This window comes from Phalacrocorax aristotelis, chromosome 15 (genome assembly GCF_949628215.1).
Source record: "Phalacrocorax aristotelis chromosome 15, bGulAri2.1, whole genome shotgun sequence".
NCBI lineage: Eukaryota > Metazoa > Chordata > Aves > Suliformes > Phalacrocoracidae > Phalacrocorax > Phalacrocorax aristotelis.
Window position 1 is genome coordinate 8,645,534 of NC_134290.1, and position 15,698 is coordinate 8,661,231.

At 45.2% G+C, this 15,698-nt stretch overlaps 2 protein-coding genes across 3 annotated transcripts in view; one reads left to right on the forward strand and one right to left on the reverse strand.

Moving 5' to 3' along the window:
* The window catches only part of PTPN11 (protein tyrosine phosphatase non-receptor type 11), a 29,608-nt gene extending 23,670 nt beyond the window's left edge, over positions 1-5,938 (reverse strand). The window contains exons 1-2 of the mRNA XM_075110551.1: positions 5,721-5,938; positions 1,094-1,216 (exon numbers count right to left, since the gene is read on the reverse strand). Coding sequence (XP_074966652.1) covers positions 1,094-1,216; positions 5,721-5,734 — 137 coding nt within the window. The 5' untranslated portion in view covers positions 5,735-5,938. The remainder of the gene's footprint in view (positions 1-1,093; positions 1,217-5,720) is intronic.
* Positions 5,939-5,956: 18 nt separating this feature from the next.
* RPL6 (ribosomal protein L6) lies at positions 5,957-10,553 on the forward strand. 2 transcript variants are annotated; one of them, XM_075110552.1, is made up of 7 exons: positions 5,957-6,350; positions 7,109-7,375; positions 7,469-7,567; positions 8,037-8,180; positions 9,181-9,229; positions 9,659-9,843; positions 10,359-10,553. In XM_075110552.1, the coding sequence occupies exons 2-7, from the start codon at positions 7,109-7,111 to the stop codon at positions 10,509-10,511; spliced, it is 897 nt and encodes a 298-aa protein (XP_074966653.1). In that variant the 5' UTR covers positions 5,957-6,350; the 3' UTR covers positions 10,512-10,553. The 2 variants fall into 2 exon arrangements, with proteins under 2 accessions (XP_074966653.1, XP_074966654.1); XM_075110553.1 differs by lacking the exon at positions 5,957-6,350 and adding an exon at positions 6,663-6,984.
* The last annotated feature ends 5,145 nt before the right edge of the window (positions 10,554-15,698 follow it).

Below are 15,698 nucleotides of genomic sequence, written 5' to 3' on the forward strand. Positions count from 1 at the left end.
GTTAGAGAAATCCATACTTACATTTGCGTCACTTTCCAACTGCAATATTGCAGAATGTCTAAGCTAGTGCACCTCTGAAGTGTGCTTCAGCCACATTTTAGTGGCTTGCAAGAAGGGGAAGTGGCTGTCCAACAGTCAGGAAGAATAGGAGAAAAAAAAACCTTCATTCCATAACAAAGGAATCCTTGAAGCCAGCATAAGCTCTGTGGCCTCACAATCTCCAACAGGAATCCCTCAGACCTCCAAGAATTGCACACACAAGCACAAAGGGTGGAGGGGTGACAAGAATTCAGAATTCTCAAGACACCCATTACAGCTTGTTTGCTCCTTTCCCTAGAATTTCACGCTAACTGCTAAGACCTCTCCTTCAGTAAACAGTTGCCTTTGCCTGATGTAAGTCATTTGCTCCCACAGTCTTAGTATTAATTAAGAACAGCTCTCTGAGAGAGTCCCCTTCTGTTCAACAAGGCCCATTATCTCAAAGGTATCCAAGCAGCATTATTCTTATCACCAATCCCACTTTTCCCTTTTCCTTTATCTACTTCCTCTTGCCAATCTTTCCCCATCCCTACCACTATACACAAAGTCAGGGGACAAGTTTACAAAAGGCCTGTTCTGGAAGCTGAAATAGCATCACAGTTGCCCTTAAAAGCCCACCAACTTTTTCTGTAAGAAGATAATCTGGATGGCATTTTCTTGCATGTACTTGATCAGTAATTCATATGATCTCTGCTACTTTCAGATGGTTATCAAATAGATTTTTAAAGGGCTAAAGGTAATGCTATTATCAATCTACTCGTGCTTCCCCTTAACTTTTTCTGTCTCTCTGCAGAATCAGCATTCACCACCCTCCAAACTACAGTCTCCCCAAGTTGGGTAGAAGTATGTGAGGACTGCTTCACGGAAAACAGGAGTGTAATAATAATTAAAAAAAAAAAAGGAGGGAAAAAGTGAACAACAGACTAAAAAGTGACCCACGCATTCTTTCATCTCTTACAAGTAGCTCACTTACGACTCTTTTCCCATAGAACATCACCAAATGCAGACTCTTACCAACGTGGGGAGAAAGACAAAAAAAAACATTTACACTTACCGAACAGAGAGCGTAAAGTCTCCTGGGTTACTCTTGCTGGGCCGTGCCAAAAAACTGCCATCAACTCCTCTTGTTAACAGTAGGTTTTCTGCCTCCACCCCACTAATATTTGGATGAAACCATCTAAAAAAAGGTTAAAAGTAAAGAGTGTTAATAAATAAATAGAAGATCTTACATGACAAGACTAAACAGAACAATCCAACAGCTTCAAAACCAGGAAGTACTGAAGTTTGTTCCTAAAAAAATAAGAATAACTTAGCAGAAAGTATAAATTGTTCATTGCATATTACATTGCAATTTTACACATTGGCAAGAGATGCTTTGTAAGTGGAAGAGATATATTTATACATACTCAGACTGCTTAGATTAAAACGGTATCAAAAAAGGTCTACAACATAAACAAAGACCACAAGTCATGTATTCTCCTTACTCCAGGAAGACAGGACACACAAACAAACTGAAATACAATCAGGAAAAAATACCTAAAAATAAAACAAAACATCCAAAGTGACACCTGATAACACTTTAAAGGTTGAAAATTTAACAAAACCTCATGCTTTAGGGCACAGGCTGACCACCAGCTGATTGGGGTCAGGAAGGAACTTCACTTGTGGACACTCTATTCAGTTGCCCAGTCTTCTTCCACCTTCCTCAGGAGAAGGCAGTGCTGACCGCCACCAGGCAGAAGAGACCCACTCTGTCTTCTAACTACCATGGCAATTTCTCTGGTCTGAATATATCCCACTTAAATACAAACACCAAGGAATCTCATATTGATATTCACCACCCACAAACAGCCTTCCGAATGACTAATATAGTGCCCTGCCAAAGGAGAGCTGTATATGGTCTATATCGAAGCAGCTCAGTGTCCCCACCTATGGCATTAACTTTTGAGAGACTTATTCTTAGCCATTCAGTTAGCACATCTGTGTTTTCTCTTACCTATAATTGAGGATTTTTATTGCACTCTTGCAGTGCTAAACTGCATCTGTGTGTTCTGGATGAAGGGAGTTTTTAATGAGGCACAGTTTTAGAAGACAAACTTAAAAAAACCCAAACAACCACACAGCCCAGGGACAGAGATGCGAACACAGCAACTAAGAGCTGTTTTAGTGGCTTTGTCAGACTTGTATTTGGCAACTAAAAGATCGCCTTTATTTTTCAGAGCTGCCGTAAATCAGACGCTATGCAGAGCACAAGTGAAAATGCACGTCCGTATCTGCAGAAAGAACACAGGCTATTCCTCTTTGTACACAAGGTTCTTAGTTTCTCCAAAGTAAAGCAAAACATTAAGCAAAAGACTCTGCAACCAATCTCATTACAGATATAAGAGTGCTAGATCTAAAAAAAAATTGCATAGCATTTCTGATCATCCCTCATGCAGTCAGCATTTCATGCTAAATTGCTAAAACAGCAAAATATGTGAGTGCATGTCTAAATTTAGAGTTATTACTTCAGTTGTTCAGCAATTCCTTCTGTACTGAAGAATTGACAATATTCCCACCAAGGCCTTATCCAGCCTATTCTCTTTAGGCATGGATTCTCATGGAAGCATTCTGGAGGGTTTTAGAGATTCTAGAATATCCAAACCTTTAGAAAATCATTCAAGTGGGAATTAGGATTACTTATGTACCACTTCCATCTCAGAGGTAAATGATTCCTCCTCTTAATCTTGCTTTTTTCCTAGTTAAGGATATGCTGCTGGCGCCAAGAAAATCTAGTGAAGAGTACCGTATCTCTAACTGAAGAACAAAAAAACAAACAACCCCCAAAACAAACAAAAAAATCAAATCTACACACCATGGGCCATGAAAAAGATATATTAAAATATACTTTCAAGTTATTACAGCAAATGGGAATTAATTAATAAGTAATGCCACATTTATCTAATGATTACTCAAAAGTTGAGAAAAGTTCTGTTTTGATGCAGTCTCACAAAAGGAAACTGCACGAGCATTGGCACCTGGGATGAACTGAACATTAAATAATATATTTCAGAATATGACAGCTTGGTCTGCAGACGCTGATAATATATTTACTACACTTCCACCTCCAAAATTTTACTTCCATTAGGAGAAAGAAAAAAAAAAAAATCAAACAAAAGAAAGCACAGCAGCATTTTGAACAGTTTATAGGCTTTTTAAATATGCACCAGATTCAAGAGACATCTTTGCAAGTTTTTGAGTTTATATCCAAAAATGTATAAACATACAAAGGAGAAATTATTGGAATCAGCTTTACAGATTTGTTATATGGTGACATTCCATAAACTTTAATTAATATAATATCTTCTGTACCTTACCCTAAACCCAAATGCATCTGAAGTAACTACACGAGCTGTTAAAAACATGTAAAATAACAGAAGAATAATAATTTAATGAACAGAAGGGAGAACAAATAACTTGTGCTTAAAGCAGAGGTTAAAAAGATGATAGATGGTTTAAAAACAAAAACCTCACCCCCACACATAATACACTCCTACTGGAGATGGCAAAAAGTGTGTGTAGCAAAAGAAAAGCTGCATCTGGGAGACCGATGGAGTTTATTGCACTTTATGTAACTTTTGTTCTAATGGTAACTCGTACTCCTGCTCTCTCATCTTTGTATTTTTGGCTTTGAGTAGGAAGATGCATTTGTCAGCCACCCCAAATAGAAAAATGGGGGTGTTAGTGATCTCTGTTAAATGGTTCCGGACCGGTGATCAAGATTGCTTCATTTGAAGTACTGCTACCACATGTGTGCTTTTGAACCTCGGCGGCTACATCCCTTCCAAAACTGGAGGACAGAGCAAAGGGGGCTGCAGACACAGACACCAGTAACATAAGCCCTATAGAGGACTTTCTCTTACACTTCCTTTTATAGGGATGGAATGCATTTTAGACTTTTTTTTCTACTTTCCTTCTTCAACCTCTATGACGAGCAGGTGCGGAGGCTATCCTGAGCAAAGGACATCACAGCCAATAAATACAATCAAGAAAGTAACACACACACACACAAACCCACGCTCTAATTAAACTGGCTGTCCTCACTATGCACAGAATATTCCATACAGCAATTCTGATTTGGGGGTTTGGCAGCACACCGTTCCAAGCCCCTTAGTAGTTTACAGTAAGATGAAAGTGTTGGCAGAAAAGTAATCACAGTGAAATAGCGGGGCACTCATTTACAAAACTAAGAGGATATCAGCTAAGCAAGAAGCCTTTCAATGAAAAATAATACATGGTAGGAAATACAAGCTTGCTACAATTGTCTCTTTTTTTACTTTTTTGTTAGCATAGTCCAGAAAAGATCAGCAGGATCCGTGTTTTATAAAGTCATGCATTGCCACCATATTTCTCTCTTAGCAAACTGGAGAGAAAAGAAAAAAATCGATACATTTTTCCATGCTGTGATTGGGTTTTTCTAATCACCTTTTCAAGAGCAGGAGAGATTAAATCAGTTCTGAGTCTCAGCTGTCACAATCGTAGCATTCAGAGAGGCAGTGACTAGTAGTTTAATTACATCTATTTATAGGCTCATCAGTTTACATTTCTCATCTTCTTTCAGGCTCCCTCACAAGTTACAAGTTAAACTTCTGAGCAGAATAAGAGGATTACTCCTGACAATGAGGAAATTCACAAGTGTTTCTAAAACATAACTTGCACACTTGTTCTGATGCATGAGTAGGGACATTCAAAAAAGCCAACACACACTAGAGATCCCTCACACACCTCAGAAGACCCTAAATCCAAATTCAACTATAAATGTCTGCAGGCTGAAAAACAACCCATCGAGTTTCAACCATCTTAAGCAGAGCAAGAAAGAGGATGATCCAAAGCTGAAGAAGTTACACTTGAATAGATATTACTTAGAGATTTATCAAATTTCAGAATAGGTTGTTAGGTAAGAATATAAAGGTCTTTTTCCTTTTTATGACAGTAATCCCTCTTAAGTCTAAAATTTACCTTAACGTTTCAGCCCAAAAAGGCCTGCTAAAATAAGCCAAATATCAAAATACATTAAGGACAGCGATAAGCTGTCTTTCCAAAGAAAACAGATTCAGCTGTTCATCATCCCACTTTGCAACACCACAAGGTTTTGAAATTAGACCGAATGCTACTAATAAACTACGAGCCCAGATCAGGTCAGACTGCGAACGCTCATTTAGGGCTGGCTCACGTTTTAGTTTCAGCACCGTCCCTAGGGCTGGGCCACTGATGGCAACGTGACCCTCCCCGGCCTCGGGACCGGGAACTGCGTGGGTTGCCACGCGAGTAAAATTCACCTCTCGGCGCCGGTTCAAAGGCACAGGCGGGCGCGGGGAGACTCGCCTGAAACCCCGCACGAAGCCGACGTTACCGTGGCAGCCCCGGGCCCTGCAGGGGGGTCGGCGGCGCCCCGGACCAGCCGCCCCCTCGCCCCGCCGGCCCGGGGGAGGGCGTCCCCCCGCCGCGCCGCGCCACCCCGCCCCAGCTAGACGAGGGTCCACTCGCCAGGGAGGGCGAGCCGAGGGGGCGGCCGCAGCCCCGGACGGCGGGAGCGGGGACATGCCGCCCCCCAGGGCGGGCGCTGAGGGGCGCGGGCCCTGCACGCCCCGGGGCCGGGCGGCCCCCCCCGCCGGGCTCCGCGCCGCTCGCTCCCGCCTCACCTCCGCGATGTCATTTTGTCCCGCGGAGCCGGCGGGTGCCGGTGCGGCCGGCCGCCCCCCCCCCCGCCTCGACGGCCGCTCCTCACATCGGGGCCCCGCCGGGGCGGGCCGCGGCCTACGGGCGCCCTGAGGGGAGCGCGAACAACGGCCGCCTCAGGCCCCGGAGGCGCAGGGAGCGCGGCGCGGCCCGCCCTGCGTCACCCGCCCGCTGCGTCATCGGGCTGCGACGCCGCCCCGCCGCCGGTTCAAACGGAAGGGCGCGGGCGGCCCGGGGTGGTGGCGGCCTGTCTGTCTGTCAGTCAGTCAACGGGTAGGCTTGGTCCGCTCCGCTCCAGGGGGCTGGTGCGGAGCCTTATGTCGGCCGTGCACTGGGAGGGAGGGTCGAAGGGTCAGGCAGCTCCTGGAGCCGCCGGTCACCACACGGCTCCCTCCGAGGCGGAACGTGGGGGTCCGGTGTTCGCCCCTGCCGCCTGGCGGGACCCTCCCGTCTCGCGTCTCCCCGGGCTCCCCGCACCGGTTCCCCGGGACTACAACTCCCAGCGTGCTCCGCGGCCGGCGCGGTGACGTCAGACGTCGCTCTCTCTTTAGGCCACTCATACCCGGATATAGGTCCTTTTCTCTCCCCGGAAGGTAAGAATGGCGGAGCGGCGGCGGTCAGGGCTGGGACGCGGCGGGCATCATCCGCCGCCATCTGCGCTCGGGTGGCTGCGCTGGGCTCGCGGGCCCGGCCCGGTGCCCGCGCGGAGGCGGCGATGAAGCCTGGGAGCCCATGTTGGGGCGCGGGTGGAGCGGGAGGTTAAGCCGCCTCCGGCCGGGCCAGGCCGCGGCTGGCTGCGGGGCCCGGAGTGGGCCGCGAATGGCCGGGCCGGCGCCTCCCGGAGCGTGCCGGGGCCCGGCCGAGAAGCGGGAACCGACCTCGGCTGGGGCCGGAGCTGGGGGCAGGGCCGAGCGGTGGCCTGTGGAGGACCGGCGTAGCCCCGCGGTGCGGCAGGGCCCGGCACCTCCAGCGGGAGCGGGGGGAGCCCCGCGCCCAGGGCGGCTGCGGCCTCGACCTGTGTTTGTCTTTCTTTGGGCTCCCTGCTGGGGATGCATTGCTGCTGGGATGCATTCGGTGAACTTGCAGCTGCCCTCACTAGCGCGGGGGAGCGTTCTGTGCGGCGGGTGGCACAGCAAGCAGCGGAATGGCTTTTGACTCCGCAGTATGTTGATGTGCCAGCGTTGTAAGAGGTGGCTGACAACTACTGGAATGGTGTAAAGGATCAAGGTCCGATTCTTTTATTTTGTTTCTGCAGCTTAGGTGCTGTAGAAAATATATAGAGTGTATGTATAGTACATAGCTTTATGTGCCTTGCAATAAGTCATAATTTCTGTTTTATTTGGTTCCACAGATGGCGGGCGAGAAGGCGGCTGGTGAGAAAAAGCCAGGCGAGAAGGCGGCCGGTGAGAAAAAGCCAGGGAAGAAAAAGCCAGCTGAGAAGAAGCCAGCTGAGCAGCAGGCAGGCCAGAAGGAAGTAGGTGAGAAGAAGAAGAAGGTTAAGAAGCATCATGCCAGCCGTAACCCTGTCCTGGCCCGGGGTATTGGGAGATATTCCCGGTCAGCCATGTATGCCAGGAAAGCACTGTACAAGCGCAAGTACACTGCTCCAGAAACAAAGGTAGGAGAATAAATACCGTGTTTAAATAATCATGTTTTTCATGGTGACTTTAGTTTGAAATTTCATACGTTTTTCTGTTTTCTTTGCCTACAGATAGAAAAGAAGAAGAAAGAAAAGCCACGTGCAACCATCACCAAGCCGGTTGGCGGAGATAAGAACGGAGGCAGCCGTGTGGTTAAAATCCGCAAAATGGTAAGAAAAAGAGCTGGGAGCCAGGCAGTTTGAGGCTGTTACACATAACTTTTGACTAGATGACGCACCCCTTGGCTGGGAGCAGCCTCAGCCTGTGCCATGCTGCAATGAACTGGGGGCAGTTTTCTCCTCCAGATACGGGCCCAGCGATTGTCGTCCTCGGCAAATGTCAGTAGCTCAGAGAATGGTTAGGCAAAAGCGGGTTACCCTATGCCATTCGCACTGCTGTGCTGAACTGGAAGCATGCACAGAAATATGGAGCTGAGCTCAACTTTAGCTGTTGCATAATTGTACAGAAGATACTCGGCATGTTCCCAAAGTGCCAGTTGCAGCAGAAAAAACATCTTTCAGGAGGGTCACCTTTAGTGAAATATAGCACCTCTTACAAAAGTAATAATCTAAACTGTAGTGAAAGTTTTCTATCTCATGGAATACAGAGTGGTACAATATTTTGCTCCTCTTTTTCTAGCCCAGATACTATCCCACTGAAGATGTTCCTCGCAAGCTCCTGAGTCACGGCAAAAAGCCTTTCTGCCAGCACAAGAGGAGGCTGCGGGCCTCTATCACTCCAGGAACTGTTCTGATCCTTCTGACCGGCCGTCACAGAGGCAAGGTAATCAGGAACTTCGTCCTGGTGACTCTCACAGTGGCTCTGCAGCATTTCTGTGCTGAAACCGCTCTGACTGAGCAGAGGTATCCTGAATTTACCAGCTGATGTCACTGGGACACTGCTCAGCCACAAGATGCGAATCTACAAAACTGCTTTTTTTGTGAATTCTGTGTAGATGCTTTCTCTCGTCCTGCCTTTAGGGGAAAGCAACCTTTAAACCAATGCTCTTCTATGCAGAGCTGGAAGTAAAACAGGCTAGTCCAGTTGCTTAGACAAAATTAAGAGAGTCTGGCCACAGAAAAGTGTAGATTCGTGTCACACAAACTTTGTACCACAGAGTAGCGGACCTGATGCCTGTTTCCCTTCCTGTTGCGATGAGGCTAAAACTTTGTCTGAGAATACCTATTGCAAAGGTAGAATTACATTTTGGTTCTTAATCTAATTAGCAAGGTAACGATTGTTACGTTGAGCTGTGTTCTTTGTCTTAATGTTGTTTACTAACAGGTCTAAACTGACATCCTTGATTTTCTTGAATTCTTTGGCTTCATTGTCACATGCTGTTCAGGGGAGGAAAACCTGACCAGAAAGAATAAAATGTAATTGGGGGGTGGCTCTGACCACGTGATATGTTGTATCCTGGGTTTTATCTAGTTCTTGCATTTAACTACTACAGAGAATTTGGGTGACAGGATGGCTGTCTCACTGTCCTCTAGAATAGGCAAAGATTTAAAAAAAAAAAAAAAGTACAAATTGGCTTTGCTCAGCCTCGAATGATGAAGCACGTGGAGACTCATGATCTGTTGTAGATGTGGTAACTCCAGCAAGGCTGAGAAGTGTTGGTAGCTCGGCTCATATGATGGCTGCACAGTTGTGCCCGTGCCTGGCTGCTTTGTTGCTGTTTGTGCCAGTAATGCAGCCCCAGCGCGGGCACGGGCACAGTTTGGTTGCAGTATTTTGGAGTGCTGGGACCAGAGGACTAACATCACATCTCATCTCTTTGCAGCGCGTTGTCTTCTTGAAGCAGCTTGCTACTGGCCTTTTGCTTGTTACAGGTAAACAGCTTTTGCTTAAGTGTGATGATTTTTTAGGGTTGGGGGGGGTGTGGTGGGCGTGTGCGTGGTGTATTTTGGGTTGGGGTTTTTTTAAGTTCATGTTTGTTCTGGGGTCTGTAGTGTTATAGATCTGCACGCAGATGGTGTGGTGCATCACGTGTTCATGTAACTAAGTGGAATCATGTTTTGTGGCATTCCAGGAAGGTGGAGGGGAGGTCATTAACCTTCAATATCTAGAAGATATCAGGAAGCATTTTTTTACTTTTCTAGAGGCTAAGGGGAATGGCTTTGTTGATTGTTCAGATTTCAGCCTTAGGCATCTCTGAAGAAACTAGTCATCTCTTACACTACAAAAATTAAACTTAAAAGCAGTGGTTGTATCCAGGAAAGCTAACCGTGTTCTCTCTTCTGCCTTTCCTCTGCCTTTAGGACCCTTGGTTATCAATCGTGTCCCTCTGCGTAGGGCCCATCAGAAATTTGTTATTGCTACATCTACAAAGGTTGATATCTCTGGAGTGAAAATTCCCAAGCATCTCACTGATGCGTACTTTAAGAAGAAGAGGCTGCGTAAGCCCAAGCACCAGGAAGGCGAGATCTTTGACACTGAAAAAGAAGTAAGGAACATGATTGTTCATTCTTTATGAATGTCTGTGTTACACAAAGCCAGGCTGGAAAGGGGGAAATACCATGAAGCAAATGGACAATTGAATTTTTAAGTGGTCCTCATTAAACTGAGGTACTTCCATTACAATGAATAAACGCAGCAGCATTGAGCTAAACGCCTTTTAAATTTGGGGTTTCTTTCCTGCTTGACCTTAGCAGAACAGCAGCAGTGATTATTCCAGTTAAAGGTCTTTTTTATTTTTTTTTGACCAAGAAACACCTTTACTGTTTTGCTACTGCCAACAGCATGCTGCTGGCTCTGATACCTGCAATGTAAGCCAAATGAGTGGCTTCAGTTCTCTCTGCCACCTCCGGTCTCCTACCACCTTTCCCATATTTAGAACAAATGGAGAAAAAATTTCCTGAAAATGCCAGAACTCGGGGTTTGCCCTCAATTTTCTCATCTCCATAGAAGAGTCTGAAGTCAGTCTGCAGGGTTTTAACAATTATTCTTTGTACTTTCTAGAAATACGAGATAACGGAGCAACGCAAGTCAGACCAGAAGGCAGTGGATTCACAGATTCTTGCACAAATCAAGAAGGTGCCTCAGCTCCGGGGGTACCTGCGTTCTACATTCTGTCTCTCAAATGGAGTCTATCCTCACAAACTGGTGTTCTAACTGCTCTGAAAGCACCACATTAAATTTGGAGGGAAAAAGCAAGGATTTCTGTTCTCTTCATTGCAATGCTTTCTGTTGTGGATTGCACAAATCTTGCTGTGCATGTTAAAGGATAGGGAAGCTCCTTGTGGCATAAAATTCTGAGGGACTGTATGTAGATGACTAGAATTTTGAGTGTATAAGGGTTTGGATGGGGAGGTTTTGTTTGGCTGGGGTTAGTTGGGGTTCTTTGGGTTTGTTGGGGTTTTTTTTTTCTCCTATTTAGTATAACCAGAAAGAAATTAGCAGTTTAATTCCAGCTTTCTTAACTACGAATGAGTTGGGAGGGGGAAATAAGACTTTTGTTTGGGAAAGAGGCTATGCATGCTGGATTGACTACCCATCAGGACACATTCCGGAATAAACATCCAGCCCAATGTTTGGATGGCTTATTCCTCTGAAACCAGTGCTTCAGGTATCTTGTGAAGAACCAGGTCTTAGCGACAAACCACTGCTTGGTAACTCATTACCATTTTAAAGCTTGTGTACAGATTTGTTGAGATGGTATTTGAACAGCTTTGATCCATCGATCACTGCATAAAACTCGGCAAATATAGCAACTTTTTAGAGGTATTACAGGAGCTTCACCTTGCATTTTGAAGTAGAAGCACTGGGATTACTCTAGTTTTGCCAGGCAGCTTCTCATCCCTGGAACCATAACAAAATTTGGAATGTACGCCCCTTCCCAAATTGGGTATTTTTTTCCAGTTCTTATCCATGTGGAATGTAATACTTTTACTCGGGAAGAATTCCTTCTTAGATCAAAAAGCAAAAGCATGATGCTTAATTCTGTAGGCTCAGAAATGAGTTAAAAAGCAGAAGCTGTTTCTGTGAAAGACAGCAAGTATTTTTCCATCCTGGGAGGCTTCTGGAGTCTCAACAATTTTTCCTATCTCCAACTGGCAGCGAGTTGAGAAAGCCAGTCCTGTCTGTTTTCTTTCTCTGTTGAGGTCAGTTACCAGATATGTGGAAGAGGATGCTTGGGTAGTAATAGCTCTGCTTTTACAAAAACTGAGGATGTACATACTAACAAATCTGGCACACTTGAGCTCTTTCTTAGCCAGACTGAGGCAGGAAATGAGGCTTATATAACTGCACCATCTGTCTTCCTATTCATTCGTAGCTGAAAGTAGCCAATGAGGTCAAACTTGACAGGGAGTAGAGATTTCATCAAATTCATACAAGATCCATGAAAAGGGGATAGAAAAAAAGAGTAATACGACCCTCTGTGGTGGAAGCCTATGTGTCAGATACAAGCCATGTTCACTGGGAAGGAGGAATCAGGCTTCAAGTGCTCCAGAGCTGATGGAAAAACTCAAAATCCCTGCAGGATACCTGGCTCAGCGGATACCTGTGCCGATGGGCTGTGGTCATCTTCTTTAGAGCTGATGCTGGATGGTGTTAAAGTCTCTAGCACTGGTTCCTCTTCTACCATCTTCCTCTTGAATTAACGTATTAAATGTTAGAGCAGTTCAGCAGAGGGAGCCAGTGAGCAAGCTTTGTCCAAACGCAGAGCTCCTGGCCTGCTGACTGGTGCAGGTCTCGCTTGCTCTCTGCTGGGTTCTGCCCTGCGGTGCTCGGGCAAGGTGCATTTTATTTTTCCCTGTCATCGATGTCTGTGATGAATTACATCTTCTGTTGTGGGTACTGTGGTGGATAACGGGTATAGTCAGAAGTTTCTTAAGCTGATGTGAGATTTTACTGCAGTGATGGACTGGCCTGTTTACATAAATCAACTCCAAAAAGATACAGAAGCCTGGCACGCATCTCGCTGCTAGTACTAAGGTTACTGATACTACCAAAGAAAGATCTTAACCCAATATGCTTAGAAAGCTCAGTTAAAGTAAAAATTGTATGTGGGAACACCTAAATGGGAAAAGTCCAAGAACAGTAAGTAAACCTCTTGATCAAAATAGTTGATAGCAGCACGTGGTATTGCAAAGTCTGCAAACAGATTCAGTCACACAGTTGAAGACTAAGAGAACACGTAAGAGGAGTTAGTGCTTCAGTCATTCCCTTCCCCTCTGGGAACGGGGAAGTCAGAGTAACAAAATAGGGCTAGCCTAAGAATAACTGGGCGTTTAGATACAATGGTATTTTCTATAATTATTGGTTAGTCTGACACATTCCTCGTTTGTGTATCAGAAGACATGAAATGATACTTGGAACCATTAACCTTGTTTACTGGATGAGTAGGCTTTGCCTGCCAGTGTGCTGTCAGGAAGCGATTTGGTAATAAAGCTCAGTTGTCTGGACAGGTCCTTGTGCAGAGAAATGGTCTCACGTGCTGCTGTTGCCTCCCTCGCCCTGGTCCTGCCACTGTCTGACTAGGTGGTGACCCATAGCACAGCCCTGTGACGTGGGGAGGGAGAGGGAGGAAGGAATATTTCCATGCTGGTTTAGATCCCTGAACTGAGTCACTGTGGGACCAGATGAATGTTGGTGTCTGCACAAAGGGGTGTGAGAGCAGGCCTGCTTCTGGGGGCGCTAGCTGTTAAGTCAAATTTTAACACCAAATCATGCCTTCGCAGTGCCAAGCAGCTCCTCAGGATCTGCTGCAGAAAATGGAGACAGCAAAACACTCATCTTTCATAGGGAAAGGCAGCCAGTGGACAGCTCTGATTTTTCTCTCTTTTAACCTCTAAAATATTTCCCTTGAGTTCTGTGAAATCTGGCTTTTTTTCTTAAACGCTCTGGGGTGAGGGATGGAAAAGAGGAAAAACAAGGACTGCACAGATGACCAACATAGAAACAAAGTGAATGATCAGAAGGATTTTTCAATCTAGATAATACTGTCTGCTACCTGAAAAATACTTCCACCACATAAAGAGCTTTTGTGAGTGTTCTGGCTGTCCCGCAGCTTTTCTCATTCTGAGCATGTAAACAGTTCCGCAGTCCTGGCTAGCTGAGTCATTGCTTTTCACTGAGCATCCCCCACAGAAGAAGCTAGAGACATCCGAAGCCTCAGTCACCCAATCAAAAGTGCTGGAGATGTGCAGGTCCAAAAATAGTGACAGACTCAACCACAACAGCACTTCATTAGCATCAAATGTGCTCTTTGCTTCAGCTGCCTAATAAAGTGATATGTAATTATAATAACACATCCTTTTGAGAGGAAAGATAGAGGGATGTTGGCTTTCTCAGGGAATTGGTAATAAGACGCAATGCCTTATTATCTACACGAATTGATTTTTACCTATTAGCTGCCTCTGTGAAATGACCTGGTGGATTCAGTCCAGCCCAGAGAGGCTGCGTCCCAGCTGCCCTGTAGCCGGCAGTCTCAGGGAGGCAGACACTAGCTTTGCTTCTGGGACCAGGAGCCTTAGGAGAAGCTGAGGCTTATTTGCAACTCAAAGAACTTTCCAGTGCCAGGTTTGTAGAGGATGCTACCTTTGGCATTTCAGGTGTGGTACACTTGGTTTTAACCTTAAATGAGAGAAGATGCTATGGCTGGAGCGTGAAGGTGCTTTTACAGGTCTACCACACATACCATGTTGGCCAGGTCTTGAGGACAATATGCCAAATGCCCAGATGTCCAGTAATCAGCTACTCAGTTCACCTATGCTACAGGATATATAGATATAGATAGGATGTGCCTTATCATGCAGGGGCAGTTGAACCTTTTTCCCTCAGCATATTTCCACCAGCCCCCTGTCCTCAATCTCCTCATAGTTCACAGAACTGTTGCCACTGGTATACCCTGCCTCACTTTTGCAAAAAGTCATTCTGGATCTCCCCACAAACTCAGGAAAGAGTAAACAGAATTTGGGGACAGTTTCATTGTGTTCACCACTGGAAGAAGCTCTGCTTTAGCCTCATAGAAAATGTAGGCAAGATCAGCCGAGAAACCGTTCATGGAGAAGAGCTGGCCTGGGCAGCCTCCCCCTAGCAAATGTAAGCTAACTCCTTCTACTCTTCTCCAAACGCTGCTTCCCATCTCACTTTAAATGATTCAAGCATTAGAAACCCCATCCAAATGGATTTTACTAACAGAATGTGTTCCAAATTCTCTGTATATTCTTCTTTCAGTACATTTTGTTTCTTGTCTTTCAGTGCAGAGGGTTTCCTGGTCTCTCCTAATCAAATCAACTGTGTTTCAAGATCAAAACTGCTTTTTACAGTTTTCCATCTCCAGGCAAGCAATTACCCTGCTCAGTTTGAAACTGGACAGCAGAGTTCTGTGCTGCCCCTGGCTCTTGGTGAAGGCTGTGTTACTGAGGTGTCTTGAAGTTCCATCAGAATAAAAGATCACACCATTTTCCTGTGCTGTTTAGAGGATTCAGCAGCACAGCAATCTACAAATATCAGTGGCTCCTATGATTTAATCAGCTATTACTCTGCTACAAGACAGACACGTGGACAGCTTAGTCTAAGAGATCTAGAGCTACATCAGAGAGTCATGTAAACTCCACTACACTTTCTTCCATCATTATTGTACTGAAGTAGCAGGTCACATAAATGACATAATCATATGCGTACAGCATTAAGAGCTCCTGTTCCTATTCTGCTTTGGAGGCAGCATCTGAAGCTCCCAGTGACTTGTGTGGGATATGAGGATGCAGGGAAAAGGGAACTATTTACCTGTTAATTTGATTTCTCCAGTTCTCCTTCATTACAGTCTGCACTAAGCACTTGACACCTCATTGGTTAAGTAATTAGAGCAATTAAATCCATATTTTTATAAGGATCTTATAATAGTTCTCACTATTTTTTTTACTCATTGTTCAGGAAGCCACTAATTGAACAAAGTGAGCCAGTCCCACTGGCTGAAATTAACATTTGCACTGAGTCATGCAAGAGGGTTGGTCTGTGATGGTTATAGGTGGAATTTAACATGTTTGCCAATAAGCAACCATGAAATTTCTTACTTGTCTAGTTTGTTTGGGTTTTGGGTATTTTTAGATCAGACCATTTTTGACCCTCTCACAGATGAAGAGTCAAAAAAACATCTTTGTCAGCTGACTGCCTTTTTTGGTTCATTTTATCCAGGTTTTTCCCCCATTATTTCAATATTTATCTTTTTCAGTGCAAATGACTTTACATGATAGATTGTACACACAGCCAGCAACTTTTATGACCTAACCATGGTTCACACGATATCAGACACACATATTTATTAGTAGCAATCACAATAAGGAGAGAGGAAGC

Bases quoted from the DNA above. Each gene is read 5' to 3' on its own strand.
- RPL6 (XM_075110552.1), top strand. From the start codon at position 7,109: ATGGCGGGCGAGAAGGCGGCTGGTGAGAAAAAGCCAGGCGAGAAGGCG. The intron at 7,376-7,468 runs GTAGGAGAATAA...CTTTGCCTACAG, and splicing joins ACACTGCTCCAGAAACAAAG to ATAGAAAAGAAGAAGAAAGA. The intron at 9,844-10,358 runs GTAAGGAACATG...TGTACTTTCTAG, and splicing joins TCTTTGACACTGAAAAAGAA to AAATACGAGATAACGGAGCA.